The sequence below is a fragment of the Girardinichthys multiradiatus genome, chromosome 13 (assembly GCF_021462225.1).
Source record: "Girardinichthys multiradiatus isolate DD_20200921_A chromosome 13, DD_fGirMul_XY1, whole genome shotgun sequence".
In the NCBI taxonomy this organism is placed as follows: Eukaryota; Metazoa; Chordata; class Actinopteri; order Cyprinodontiformes; family Goodeidae; genus Girardinichthys; species Girardinichthys multiradiatus.
The window spans coordinates 15,697,594-15,713,065 of record NC_061806.1 but is presented as its reverse complement, the minus strand read 5'-3'; the positions used below and the strand labels follow the sequence as shown (position 1 = coordinate 15,713,065).

General features: G+C 38.4%; 1 protein-coding gene across 1 annotated transcript in view; it reads right to left on the bottom strand.

Annotated features, from left to right (window-relative positions):
• Positions 1-15,472, bottom strand: part of csmd2 (CUB and Sushi multiple domains 2) — a 358,433-nt gene that overhangs the window by 112,291 nt on the left and 230,670 nt on the right. Inside the window, exons 26-28 of the mRNA XM_047382994.1 lie at positions 13,936-14,062; positions 492-694; positions 120-311 (exon numbers count right to left, since the gene is read on the bottom strand). Of these exons, the coding sequence (XP_047238950.1) occupies positions 120-311; positions 492-694; positions 13,936-14,062 (522 nt within the window). The remainder of the gene's footprint in view (positions 1-119; positions 312-491; positions 695-13,935; positions 14,063-15,472) is intronic.

The window sequence follows — 15,472 nt, the reverse complement described above, 5'->3', positions numbered from 1 at the left end:
CCAGTAGGCATCATTACTCAGCCATAATAACAAATGTGTGATAACATTTACATTAGTGCTGATGCTAATCCAGAGACGTTAAGCATAATTAAATAGTGCATGCTGTTATTACCGAGTACCTGTGCATGTTGGGGGGTCTGGTTGCCAAAAGAAGCGACCATTGATCTCTGTGCATGTGATTCTGTTGACCCCCTGTAAGATGTAGCCAGGATCACACTGGAACACCACATGGTCCCCAGGCTCCCTGCTGTCGCCGCCGCGGGTACCGTTAGTCGGCATGCCCGGGTCATTGCAGGAGGTTGCAGTAGACACTGAAAGAGCAAGCAGGGACTAGATCATAGAAACGGCATCAAAAGGCTAATGTGTTGCAATGTAGAAAGTTGTTGGTGTTGATTTTCACAGCTGAACCCTTGAGTGCTAAACTTAATTCCACCCAGTTACGGTCTAAAATTCCCACCTTCACCTAGCACTTTCTAAATGTTCATGCTCACCAGAAAACTGCAAAGCAAAGCCTTGCTTGCTGGTAAAAAAGTCTGTGGTGAACTGCAGAGTGATTGTATTAAAGGTGCTGTGAGCATCCGGGGGCAGCGCCGAGCCACTCAGTTCCCTCAGCAGGACTCCTCCATCCTGTGGACCATCCCAGATCCGAAGCACATCGTGGACCTCCTCCGTGTGGAAAACCAGGAAATGCAGACTGAGAAGAAGCATAAACAAGATACAGCAACTGTCAAGTAAGTAAAAAAACGTTTACAGAAAGCATCAAAGAAAAGATGCTTATTGTTAGACTAATAAAAACAACACTGAATGTCTAATCCAAATTTCCATTTTTATTAATTTAACATAAATAGTTCTCTCACAGAGGCATAGTTACTTTACTTATCCCTTAAAATTAACACAGTTATGTGAATAGAAGGCAATAGATACTCCCTGACAATATGTTGGTTAAAAATAAGAGCTAGAGAGGAAAATATGGGGTGAGCAATGTAAATTCCTCCTCCTCCATTTGGATTGTTTAAACATCTTGTTTCCAAGTACAGGAATTTTTTTTTTTTTTTCCAGTGATGAAGCAGTAATGCAAAAACCTTTTAATCAGTAACTGTACACTCCACAAATCTTGTATTTATGGAAGTGTACCACCCAGACTGTTGCATGCCCAGAGTGAAGCATGGGGGTGGATCAGTGATGGTTTGGGCTGCCATATCATGGCATTCCCTTGACCCAATACTTGTGCTAGATGGGCGCATCACTGCCAAGGACCACCGAACCATTCTTGAGGACCATGTGCATCCAATGGTTCAAACAATGTATCCTGAAGGCGGTGCCGTGTATCAGGATGACAATGCACCAATACACACAGCAAGACTGGTGAAAGATTGGTTTGATGAACATGAAAGTGAAGTTGAACATCTCCCATGGCCTGCACAGTCACCAGATCTAAATATTATTGAGCCACTTTGGGGTGTTTTGGAGGAGCGAGTCAGGTAACGTTTTTTCCTCCACCAGTATCACGTAGTGACCTGGCCACTATCCTGCAAGAAGAATGGCTTAAAATCCCTCTGACCACTGTGCAGGACTTGTATATGTCATTCCCAAGACGAATTGACGCTGTATTGGCCGCAAAAGGAGGCCCTAAACCATACTAATAAATTATTGTGGTCTAAAACCAGGTGTTTCAGTTTCATTGTCCAACCCTTGTATATTGCCATAGATACAATGGAATGGATTAGATCAAAGCATATTCATGTGTACAGAAGTCCAAATAGAAGTCCAGACTTTGTGAATCTATAGAACCACTTGAAAATAGCTGTTCACAGATGCTTCACATCCAATCTGACTTAGCTTAAGCTGTTTAGCAAAATGATAATGAAATATTGCACTCTAGATGCCCATAGCTGGGAGAAACATGCGCCAAAATATTTGCACGTGTATGGGCCGTGGCAGGTGATTCTACAAAGTAAATTTAGCTGTATTTTCCTTCCAAAACGCACTAATTTCTGTTGGTTTATGAGATAAAATCCCATTGAAGTTTGTAGTTGTATCCTGACAAAATATATAAAAAAAGATCAAGACAAGTATCAATACTGAATGAAGTAATAATGTGACTAAAGACAAACTAGTCTAAGCTTAGTGCAAATGAGGTAAACACATCCCATACTAAGGAAAATCACACAAGCCAGATTAGGAACATTCAATATAGATTCCACAATGTCAGTCAAACCGATAGGTCTGCAGCAGCATTTTAACGTCAGTCTGGATGCCAAAAAGATGATGCTGTCAAAATATCTCCTCTTCAATTTGGCTCAGACAGCTGTCAGCCAGCTGGTGGTCCAATGGATCTGAAATGCTGTGTTGCTCTGTGTGTGTGCTGGTTTGTGTAAATGCACTAGCATAAACGCAGTACATTCATAATAATATGCTGCTTAGGGATTTGTGTTGGAGCATTTTAAAGAATGTTTTGGACAGGCTCAGCAGGACAGAAGATACTTTATATGGTGCTCTTTCTTAGGGCCCTTTTGAAAACAGCATTCACAGCAGAAGTCCACAATGCCTGCAACTAATTATAAAAGTAGGCTAGTTCATGTCAGCCTTTATGAAATGTAGCTTTGATTTGTGTTTTTTCTTCTCTGAAATATTCCAGAACAAAGTCTCAATGAACAAGTAAAGAATAACTGCCTGAAGAAGAATAAACTATTAGGTTGGGATTGTGAGCTGTATGTGATGCAAAAAATAAAACATTTACCATAATATTTACTGTAGTGCCTTTTAAAAGTATTCAAACACTTTGAATGTATTGATTTATTGGATTTTAATGGTATTTCATATGATAAATCAACACAAAGTAGCCCTTAACTGTAAAGTGAAAGGAAACTGATCCATAGTTTTCAAAATTATTTACAAATGAAAATCTCAAAAGTGTGCCACCCTATCTGTGTATTTAGCCCCTTTACTCTGATGCACCTAAATTAAAATCAGTGCAGCAAAGCTGAACCCATAGGGCACATATACCTGAAACTAATATCTCCATGGTGAAACATAGTGGTGGCATTTTGTAATGTTACAAAATGTGAAAAAGTTAAAGACAAATTAATACTTCTGTAATGCCAGTCTTGGTATTACAAATAAAGAAAGCATTTTCTTCAATGCGGAGAAACAGAAAAATAATACTCATGAGAAAAAAAAACTCTTTTATACCGATATTTCCGCTAAATATGTTCCTCCCAGAATGTCTCATATTTTAAACCTAAATGAAAAAGTTATTGCATTTAAGATGAACTCATTACAATCCTTTGCACTTCAGTTTAACTCTTTACAAAAATCCGTCTGTACAGCTGGACCTATGCTACTTCTTCTGTCCTGAAGCTTTAGATAGAGTATTAAAAATCTGTCCAGTACGCAGGTCTTAGAACTGAACTGGTGTCTCCACCCAAGTCGCAGAGAAGAAATCCCGTTCCCTTTAGTATCAACATCATATTACCCACATACACTCTGAAAGCCTTGAGCATTAGATGATAAGGAGGAAAAACAGCAACTCACTGATATGTTGGCTTTTAGCAACAAGTTCCCACCATTTCTGCATAATTGGTGTCACACTCTGATTCCTTTACTGTCTGATGTGTTAGCAGTAGCCTTTGGCTACTCAACAATAGACTCTCTTTGTGACTAGTGTATAAAGCCCTCCAGAAAAGTCCTGTCACAATGCTTATAATGGAAGTAATCGTAAAGCAAACAGATACAGATAGAAAACACTGGCAAATATTCACTTAAATGTGTAGTGAAAGGTATTTTTGAAGTTATGCTGCATTGTACAAGTACAACCATTCATGTGTTTGAACCAGATAGAGCAAATGACCTTTTTGACTTTGAAAAGCAGCATTTCACATTCACAGCTTCCATCATTTAGGAATTGCAATAGCTTTGTGAAGTCATACTGTATATGCTTAGTTATAAACAACCATCATGGCTGTTGTGTTTATTTTAAGTAATCATAGGATGAGTTAAAATGTCTGCACCAGTACAAGCCCCTTAGGCAAGTTAGTTATAAAACCCTTAGTTACCCGAACTCTTTCATGCTCCCCCTGAGAACACTTCCTACACAATTTACAGAATTAGCAAATTAAACAAAAATAAAAAATGTTTTCCAGTGAGGGTGTGTGACTTTTGTTGTGTACAGTATTAATGTGCATGTGTAGAGTATGTGTGAATGAAGACCACTGGGGGTATTTGCATGAGCACCCCCAATATCAAGGGCAAGTCGTGTTGGTTCCGTGTTTGTGTGCTGATGAGCCCTGTGCTCTAGTTTAACTCTCAGCACTGTGAAGTTGCAAAAGGCATCATATTCTGCTAGCTGATTTAGGTGTTTGAAGGAAGATGAAAGGGTGGGTGGAATGGGAGAAGTACATTGAATAAAAGCAGAAGGTGAGGGAGGCAATGAAAAAAAAGACCAGTGTTGATCACCGCCAGGCTGCTGACAGAATAGGATGATTGGAGGAGGATAAGAGGTTGATGGAGAGCAGAAGAAACTCGGCAAGATGTAGGGATAAAGGCCGAGGGGACGAATGGATTGGGCCAGTGTGGGTAACATGCTGGGATAATTGGTTCTTTTGGTTCTTTTAAAAACAGCATTTAAATAGCACATATATCCCTGTTGCTCTCAAAATGAAAGATGCAATATGGGATTTCTAGATAGTAAAAAGAAATGATGAAAAAAGTAAAGTATTGCAGGTGTTTTAGTGAGGAAGGTTGATAACAGTGGCAAAAAACTGCATTCTCATTCCTTAGCTTAGAGACTTCAATAGAACAGACTTGAGGCAAACTGATAATCTTTCACTTTCATTAAACACTTTTGCTGATTGACATTCTCTTTTACTTTTTTTCCCTCTTGTATATCATTCATAGCATTTGAGATAATAAGGATGAAAAATGGCAGTTACCAGCAGGGAAAGTCAACTTCAGGTGCATTTCCACCTAATAGTACAGAGAAGTAAAATCCCTGGTGCTTTTTTTCAAAAAGTCAAAAGATTATTTTCATCCTTTTAGGTCTACTGTTAGAACTGAGCAAATTAAATAAATTGACTTTTATTGTTTTTTATCAAACATCTCTGCCTAGGTGTCAAAAATACAGTTGACTGCAGTTTAAGCTGCTTTTATTTTTAAATGTATTAATATTTATTGAGAGCATTTGTGTCCTTTAATGTAACAGGTAGGAATTAAAACTTCAATGCTCACTGATTTGTTCTCATGATCCCTCATGCCTTTGCTTCCACAACAGAGGCTCAATTTAATGCAATCCAATCCAATTCAGTTATTTTACTTATGGCAGCTTCACAAGGAATGTCGTCTCTTGGTACTTTACAGAAAAAAAAATAAAAACATTATCTACAGAAATATCCCGTTAATTCATTCCAATAAAGTCAATTACATATATTGTTCATTTTGTCCTAGCCTTTTCTAATAAGAAATAGGTTGTCCATCTCAGGAAACCCAGCCAATTGTACCCAGTCACCTACTTTGCAGCAATCCTTCTTTCGGATCAAGTATGTACCAACAGTGGACACTTGACTGCATTAAGTTGTTAACTTTGCATGCTCCGCCACTTTGCTTCGCTATGTGCATGCTCAAGTTGAGCATGCACATAGCGACAGTGGAGAGGAGAACTACCATTTGACAGGAAGAAACTTCCAGCAACACCAGGCAACCAACTGGGGGTTTGAGAAGACAGAGCATACACAAGGAAGTGCTGATCCAGGAGTACTTTTAATGGTAAAGAATAAGTTAATTTGTAGGAGAGAAACACAGCTAAACAGATATGCTGTGAGTTCGTTGTAAAATCTGAAGGATAACAACAGTACAAGCAGTTGCAGCAATACCCCCTTTAATTGATGTGTCTCCTTCTGCAGCCTAAGGCTATAGCAGCATAACTGCAGAGACAGCTTAGGATAACCACAGCCACTCTAGCTATAAGCTTTATGAACATGGAAAGCTTCAATTCAAATTCAATTCAATTCAAAGATACTTTATTGACCCCCGAGGGGAAATTAGAATTCCAGTACAACCCATCCAAACATACATCATGACACAAGACAATGGGGGGACGGGTCACCGAGGCTTTGCTGCCCAATCACAGGCCCTGCCCTTGCTAGATGAGAAAAGAGGCCACATTAGGAAAGTAGAGGGAAAAAAATCATATTTCACACCTTATCCTTAGCAGGATACAGTTTGAGATTGCAAAAAATCTCAGCACAAAGAAACAGCAAGTTTACAAAACAACATCATGCCGGGAACGGTGAAGGTGGTGTGAGGGGTGCATATGTTTATCTTGAGCATGTGTGTGTGTGCAAGTGAGTGTGTGCAAGTAAGTCCATGAAGCACTGTCACAGAGGCCATTGTCCTTGATGGTACGTTGGAATGTTCATCAACCGGCCACAAAGTTCTGAGCAGGTCCACAGATGTCCTCAGGGAAGGGAGGGGGCAGAGGGTGCAGAGCGTCATGTTTACATAACTTCCAAGAGAAGTTAACAATAGCCAGCCATCAAGGCCGTGCAGGGGAGCCAGATTCAGAAAAACAATAATTATTTGGGTTAGGCTGACTTTTAATTTTCTGTCAGCCTTGAGAGTCTCGCTGGTGCTTCTCAAAGGCGAATACAAACAGCCAAATTCCTGGTCTTTCGCCAGATCCGAGCGAACAACTTTCTCCAAGATTTATTCCATTTCACCCAAGTCCAGGAACCGCAACCTGCCTGCGATCCTGTGTAAGGATCACATCCAGCCTGCGATTCAGCTCACGTAACATCTCAGTCTGAGTGCTGATCGCCCTGAAGATCCCATCATACATGCCAGGCAGCTTTAAGCCTAGTAGGCAGGGTGTCTGCCTCATGGACTAAAACTGGGAGCTGGTTCCACAGGAGATGAGTCTAATAACTAAAAGATCTGCCTCCCATTCTACTTTTAGAAACTCTGTGAACCACCAGTAAACCTGCAGTCTGAGAGTGAAGTGCTCTGTTAGGAACATATGAAACAATTAGATTTCTGATGGACCAGACCAGATCTCTGATGGAGCTTGATTTTCAGGGGCTTTATTTGTTCTAAGAATTTTAAATTGTATTATGGTTTAACAAGGAGCCAACAAAAAGGGGCTAACATTGAAAAAATGATCTCTCCCTTTGATTTTAATCAAAATTCTGAAGGCTTTTAACTGATTTGCCTATGGCTCAGAATAGCTAAACCAGAAACTGAATTAACATAAAACATGCTAATTTTTCACAAAATAAAGATCTGTGGGTGTTTTTATTTGAGCCCTAAATTTTAATTAACATTAAGTAATTAATTCCCAGCCTGGGGTGTTAATGGAGTTTGCATGTTCTCCTGTGTGTGTGTGTGTGTGTGTAAATGGTTGTTGTCCTGTGTGTTTCTGTGTTTCGCTGTAATGGACTGGTGGCCTGTTAAGGGTGTACCTCATCTCTCAACTAATGACCAGCACCACTCCCTCTCCCAGCTGTCATTATATGCTTGTCCTCCTGGGGATAAGCAGGTATACACAGTTGATGGATGGATTTTAGAAATTAATGTCCTGGATTGATCCCTCTTTACCTAGAATACTGTATTGTGTAAGAATTCATATACCTTGAACCTTTACAAATTTTTTCTTGTTAAACCCCACTGCATTGTGTTATATTTGAATTTTATGTGATAGTCCAATGCAAAATAGGGCATAATTGTGAGCTACAGAGAAAATTATACATGGCTTTTGATGCTGCAAATACAAATCTGATGTGCACTTTTACCACCCTACCATACCCCATACCCCTTCTGAAGGCAACTGGTTGCAACAGATTTTATTTAGCATCATTGTTACGGCTGATGGCCGTATGTGTGTTTGTTTTGTACCTTCATCAACAGACTGGCCAGCCGATGTCGCTGAAAAGCACCGTTTTCCTCCGTGCTATCGGTACCGCTGTTTCTGATAGGATCGGATTTCTTCTTCGCTGGATACCCTCTTCTTCGCTGTTCCTGACGGACTCTGATCTCCCTGCGTGCTCTGCACTCCTCCTGCTGGACGTCTCCGGGAGTTCATGTTGGACTATTCATTTCCTGGTTCTTCTGAATTCGCCGCCAATCAAGAAGGGACTACATTATATAAACTCTCTGCACCTGCCACTAAAGGCAGCTGGTATTTGGACAGAACAGCTCGCCACTTCTGACTTTGGTGTTGTAAAATTTTGAAGCTTGGTTATTTTTGTATGCTTACCTGCTTGTTGGGAAGCTTGGGTATTTTGTATGCCTGCTCGTTGGGAAGCTTGGTTATTTTTGTGTGCTCACCTGCTTGATGACTCCATCTTGGCTCAAAGGAGTCTCTTTAAAGTTGATTGGGCTTTGTCTTGATTTGTTTGTTTGCTTTTTGTTAGCAGGGACGTTTTTGATTTAGGAAACTGTTGAATTAGTTTGTCCCTCCTTTTGGGGGATTATTTTTAGTTAAATTACTGATGGTTGTGTATTTTGTTAAATTTATGGTTATTGTGTATTTTGGGTTTTACCCCTTTTTATTTTCAAACGGTTTGTACTTTGTTAAGTATCCTCCTTTTGTTTGTTTTGTTAAAAATAACGGAAACTGAACTAAAAAGAAATAAATTACTCTTTCATTCATAAAACCAACAACACCTGGTTTGAATGTTTACTTCCCCCTACCCCTAGACCGAGTGGGGTCGTAACATTTAATGGGGGCTCGTCCGGGATATCTTTAAATGAATCCTGTGATTGAAAGTGTAAACTTTAGCTTTGTCAGTTCAGAAAGTGACAAGGTCTTGGAGGCCCCTGTTGTCACTTGTGCAAAATTTTAGTATGGCACAGTTTAACTTAAAACAGTTTTTGGAAAGTCCCTCTCTTGAACTAATAGTCATGTCGAAAGGATGATTTGGCACAAATTGCAGCACATTTCTGCATTTATTATTCTAAACAGCTCCTTAAGAATGAACTAAGGAATCTTGTAGTGGAGAAATTGGTAGAACTAGGAGTTCTTGTATGTTCTGAGATATCTGTGAGTTCTGTGGCTCAACCTGCTTTGACTTCTGCTGCTGTAGCTCAGTCTGAGGCCCTTTCTTCTGATGAAGGTGGTAAGAAGGTTTTGGGAAAACCTCCAGCAGTCTCTCCAGATGTGGGTGTGGGGATTAAGACTCCTTACACACTCCCTCGGTTTAATCCTCTCTCTGACGCCAGTAGTTAGACATGGGAAACTGTACTTTGAGCTGAATATAGTTGCATATACTACACATTTAATTTCATTATGTGTATCTTAGTTTTGGTCTGTTACTAACACAAAGTTACATATAACTGTAAAATCCCATTAAAATAAATCAAAGTTTGTGGTTGCAATGTGATATATGGTCAAAAATGTTGAGGGGTAGGAATACAGTACTCTTGTAAGGTACTGTAGTTATCTTCCCATACATACAAGTTCAAGGAAATCTTGACAAGGAAATCTTGATCTCTTCATGCAGTTAACATTCTGAGGACTCATAGGAAACCATGTTTTGGAGTTTACAGCCGAAGGCTCTCCTTTTGCACTTGGTTGCCTCTTAACAAGATAAAATAGTTCAATCAAGTGTCAAAGAAATCGCTGTAAGGAGATGAGATGGAGGAGAGAGAAATGAAACAAATCTTAAGGATCTCTTTTGATTCCGTCTCAACTATTTTGTATTTATATGAGAGAAATGGAGAGAGGAATAGAGGGACTTCTGAGGCTCTCTTATCTGAATACAAAACAGGATTGCTGCAATCAGGCGTCCTGTGAGGAGTCTTCTGAGTAAGTGTGTATATGCCTAAAGATTATAAATAATTAGGTATGTGGTATTAGAGAGATGCGATACGTAAAGCAAACGCAGTCTTTCAGCTGCCAGAATTCTTAAACCTAATTGAGATTGTGTGAAATGTCCCAGTGGGAGTAAGCTACATCAGTATGTGTGGCTGTGGCCCTGTGGATCATCAGGATGCAGACACATCCATGCAGAAAGCTTTGAAAGACACAACGGCTGATACATCTGAGCTGATTTGACACCTGACCAAGCCCAAACAGTGGTCAAAGCAATCCTTTTCCAGTCCATTTATTCTGACATCAATGATGCAATAACAATGTAAACTGTGCAATTCTGGTAAAAAATAAGTCTCCAATTGTTCTAAAAGCAAGAGAAAGTGTGAAACAGTAGCTCCACGAGACAAACGCAGTGGTTAAGGGACCCACCTATAAGTCTTCAAAGTATCATTAGTAGGCCACATCCATTCCATTGCTCCTAAATCTAAATCCTAATTAGCATCTCTGAATAAGCTAATCCCATTGTCTCCTGAAGATGTTCAAGTCCGGTGTCACTGTAGGCAGACCGACTTGTATCAACATCTGAGAATTGTATAACATAAAGAAAATGGAAACAATTTGATTGGAAAAGCTGCATCAGAGGCCTACTAATAGTAAAAGACCATTTAACAACTGAATCAACAAGTTTTTTTCTCATTCTGAACAGGACAGATAACTCATTTTATCTGGACACACTTTGTGGCACTGCTCTGTGAAAATACTACTAATCCTGTTAGGAAATAGGATCACAAGTGGTTTTTACAGGTTTTGTCAGTCAGATCTACTTCAGAAGGACCAGTGTTCATGTTCATAGCAAATGAAAAACTGTGCAAAATCACTACACTGATGTAAAACTGTGGTTGGATTTTTTTTTTTTTTGCTCCTGTGAGATTTATTACTCTGTTATTCAATGAATCATGTCCTGAAAGACTATTTCATCACTCCAGTATTTAAATAAACTATAACTATGTAGTAAATGTCCTACTAAATAGCATGAAAGATGAATGTTGACTCCAGGCCTAGCCATAGTAGGTTGTCAGTGGGTATAGGCCAATTGTGTGATTTTGACATCCCCTGACTGGTTACCAACTGGCTGGAAACTGATATTTTTCCAACTGGTCACAACATTAATGTAAGCGTTAGCAATTCACATTGACAACACTTTTTTATGTGTAAGCTCCTCCCCATTTCTAAATTATCCTATTAATACCTTTTAACAAATATGTCATTATGCTTTTTAGATGCCTGCAGTCACAATACTGCTGCTTTAACAAAGGTTCTACTGTTTCACATGAAACAGTGTTCACTTCCGTGTGCTATGCTTGATATCGTGAGCTGCATCCCTTAATGCATAAGGAATCACTGGGCTAACACACTGAAGATTATTTACATATACAAATGATCAAAGACATGAATATGAAGAAAACTTCAGAGAATACTGCAGAGAAATGCCACAGACCCAGATGAAGTGAATGCACTAGACAACATTAACCAGGGGAGAACAGAAATAAGAAAATAAATCAATGTACTTAACAGAAAATTGTATGGTAGGAAGTAATGGAAAGGTGCTGCAAACAGTTACCGATATGCAGAATGGTCTGATTTCAAAGAAATTTTAAAGGTTCTGAATGTTCCTGAAAACATTAACTCCAGCTTTAATGTTTCAAAATGAAACAGTTGCAGTAAAATGTAAACAAATTAGCTGAACACTGACATGCCCTGACTGGTTACCAACTGGTTGCATAGAGATCATTTGGGATATTTTTGTATATGGATCCAAAAATCAACTAAACCTGAATTTAAATTAAAATATAAGTCATAAAATTGTCTGCATGCAGAAGAAGTTAATTCACAGTGGGAAAGCCTGTGGGAAAGCCTGCTCACATAATGTGTGAAAAATTGAATTAATCATAAATGAATAATTTCTTGTTTCTTTCAAATCTAACGTGCTGGTATACACTCACAATTAATTTAAAACAAAAATATATATAGATGTATAAAACAAATTACATATAATATTATATTACAATAAGCAAGGGATCTTCAGGCAAGGAAAGTTCATCCAATATATCGAAAGATGCTGTAGGATCTCCACTTGTAATGTTAGGGTTCTCTGCCTCTTCCCATCTGCATGTATTATGTCGTTTGATGGTATTCTCCTTCAAAAACTCAGCTCCATGAGTGCTGTTCCTTTAAGTATTAGGAGTTTTTTAAACCATTACAATAGTTAGTATTCATACTCTGTCAAACAGTATTCTCAATACACATCAGTTGTTGCATTAACAACCTCCCATTTCAGTGGCTAATAAACATCTGAAGGCCTCAATGTGTCCAAACACAATCATTTTTATAGCAATGCGCAATGCTGGCACAGCACCTTTGTTAAAAAGACTAAGCAAAGTCTTATATTATCTCATGTGCACATTTAAGGTAAAAAGTACTTATGCTCTGTTTTAAATGTAAGCTTTTACATATAAGAATATATTTGAAAATGAAATGATCTTGACATGACCATGTACTGTATTAAATTCAATTGTAGACAGCCTCAGGTTACTTAGAACATCTCTCACTCTACAAGCATCAGTTGGAGTATATAATGTTAAAGCTTAGGAGACCTCAGTAAGAAAAAGGCTGAAAAGCTTTCTTTGGAAGGGTTGTCAGGGGAAAGGGTCTTGCTTCTAGAGAGAACCCAGGATTTCCAGAGCATTCCTCTAAGAAATGAGAGCAAAGTGGAAAGCTTAACCCACAATACAAAAAAAACAAAACAAAAAAAAAACACATCCAACTGCCAAAGCATCAGAACAAAAAAACTTTCAGTTTCTATTGCATTTAAAGGAGCTGAGAAGATTGGGGTGACTAGAAAAACCACTTATTCCACACACTGAAAAAGTATTGTAGATAAAGGGTCACTAAATGTCATATGGTCGCACTCTTACAGCCTAAAAAAGCTAAAAAAAAAAAAAAAAAAAGCAGAATGCATAAGCATCAAGACGGGCCTACATGTTTTTTACCTCAGAAGAATGATCAGACAAAGGAATATGTCTTTAGAACTATGAGAACTATTTCAATTCAATTCAATTTATTTATATAACGCCAATTCACAACACGTCGTTTCAAGGCACTTCACAAAGTCAGGTACATACGTTCCAATTAATCCTAACCATTGAACAGTGCAGCCAGATTCAGTTATTTATTCAAATTGGATAAAAAAAATGTTCTATCTCACGAAACCCAGGAGATTGCATAGAGGCAGAGACTTGTAGCAAGTATTTATGTGGTACTAATTGGAACTTGAGATGTGAACATATTAGATATGTAGCGATTCAGGAACACTTGTGTGGCACAAGAGTACGAGTGTAGAGCAGCTATGATTAGATGCACTTTTGATGCATCAAGTTCTACGTTTGTATTGGTGAACTCCAATCCATTCAGATGAAAGATGAAGGTAACGTTTGTTAAACAACTCTTGTAGAGCTCTTCTTCTGCTATCATTCCAGGTGGGAAAACAATTTATTTGTTCTCCAACTACTGTTTTTTTTAAGAGAACAGCAGCAGTTTAATTCACTCTAACCATAATATTCCTTAAGAAAGCTCATTATTTGGCATTTAGGTTTACAGTAATATCAAGTATGCTATTTTATGTTAACATTCTGAAATGCAACAAGATCTCCTGAATTAATATTATTAGTTTTGTATATCCTGTGCATAAACAAACATTTATAGTGATAGTTGTACCAAATTTTTCTACAGACTGATTTTGTGTTGTGGCTTTGCCTTTTTAGATAAATAATGATCCCACCACAATCTCATTATGGAATTTATGAACTGGGACCCAGTTGACATTATTTTACATTGTATGAAACCCAGGGACTCTGAGGTGATATTCCTTTTCTCCATTTCTGACTTGGATATTGGCCAACAGAACTCACTAAAGATTGATTACCCAGCAGTCTGTGAGAGTGATGAAGACCACTGCAAAAAGGAATGGAGAGACTAAACTAAAAGAATACATAGAGGCCACATAATAAAAAAACGAAACAATGTAATCAGAAAACAAGAGTCAACAAAAAGAAAACCAAGGTCGTTGTTCACACCTGATTGTGCTTCCTGGAGCGGCTTCAATGGTCCAAACACAGTGCAGGTTGTGCTCATATGGAGCTGGGTATCCTGGAGACAGAATACGACCAGCAGGCTCCTCCTTAATTGTGCCCCCACATTCCGCTAAAAGGACAGAAAGCAGAAAGAAAGCGGGATGAGAAAATTGATTTGTATTTGGGGAATTTGTATTTCTTTCTCGTGCTTAAAGTCATGATTTGCCATCAGAAAAGCCTTGACTGGGAAGCAATTTTCAGTGTAGGAAAGAGTGACAAGAAGAAAGCCATCGTTGAAAAAAAGTCATATGAGGTCTCGTTTCAACACGGACTTGACACCGGAACGGAAGTTTACTTTCAAGCAAGATAGCAAGCCAAAAAATATTGACAGAGCTACAATGGAGTGGTTTAGATCAAAGTATAATGTATTTAAGTATGTGTTAAAATGACCCAGAACCGAAATGAGGTTCTCTGATGCTTTAATTTCTATCAGAGATTGAGCGATTTGAAAAGAAGAACGGGAAACGTTGGACTAAACTAGTTACAGCAGTAACAGCAGTAACTGCAGCAGAAGGCGGTTCTACAAACCATTAATCTGGAGGTACTAAATATACTGACTATACACACTTCTAATCTGAATATCAAACATTTTCATTCTGTACCAATTTACAATTATGTTTGACTTTGTGTTGGTTTAGCATATAAAATATCCAAATACATTAAAATGTGGCATCTTAATGCAAAATCATTTTAAAATAAGTTCAAGGAGTGTCAATACAAGGCAGTGTATATGCCCTCCCATTAATTTACACCTAATAAACTTTAAAACGTACAGCTTTGGTGGTCAGGACTTAAGTGTTTTTATTTTGAAGTCCATTTTATCTGCTTTATTCGCAATGCTCACCTTGCCTTACCTAGTTGCTTTTTTGTGTCCTTCTAAAAAAGTCCCACTGATAAAAATAGCCTCTAATCTACCCTAGAATTCACCCTAGCTGTTAAAATATCACCTCCACTGAAGTCATGCCAAGGAGAAATGTTTTCAGGGATACACTGTTTGCTGAATGTTGTTTACACCCAGACATGAAATTACCTGTCAGTATGGGTTGAAAGGGGGAGCTGAGCAATACTATTCTAATCACACTGGTCGATGTGTCAAGGAACACCTGTCAAGCTGTTTTTTTATTCTTCTCTTCTGGCTGGTTTCTGAAAGACTGCCAAAATGTTCCTCTGGCTGTGTTAGCATTATCATAACACTAGCTGCACACTATAGAAATAAAATGGCTAGAAATGTTTCTATTGACCTTTTATTCAACTATGGTTTGAAAAAAGTTTCCTTCTATGACCCTTAGAACCTCAGAATTATGATCTTGCTTTCTGCGATCAGGAATAATGTTACATGGCAATGCTTGATTTAGTAAACAAGTAATGTGAATTAAAGAAAATTCTAATCACGAGACAACATTAATTATAAAAAGCTAAATATAGCATGGATTTTCAGTGAGCTAATGAACTGATTAAGCTGCTGGGAAAGTTCTAAAAA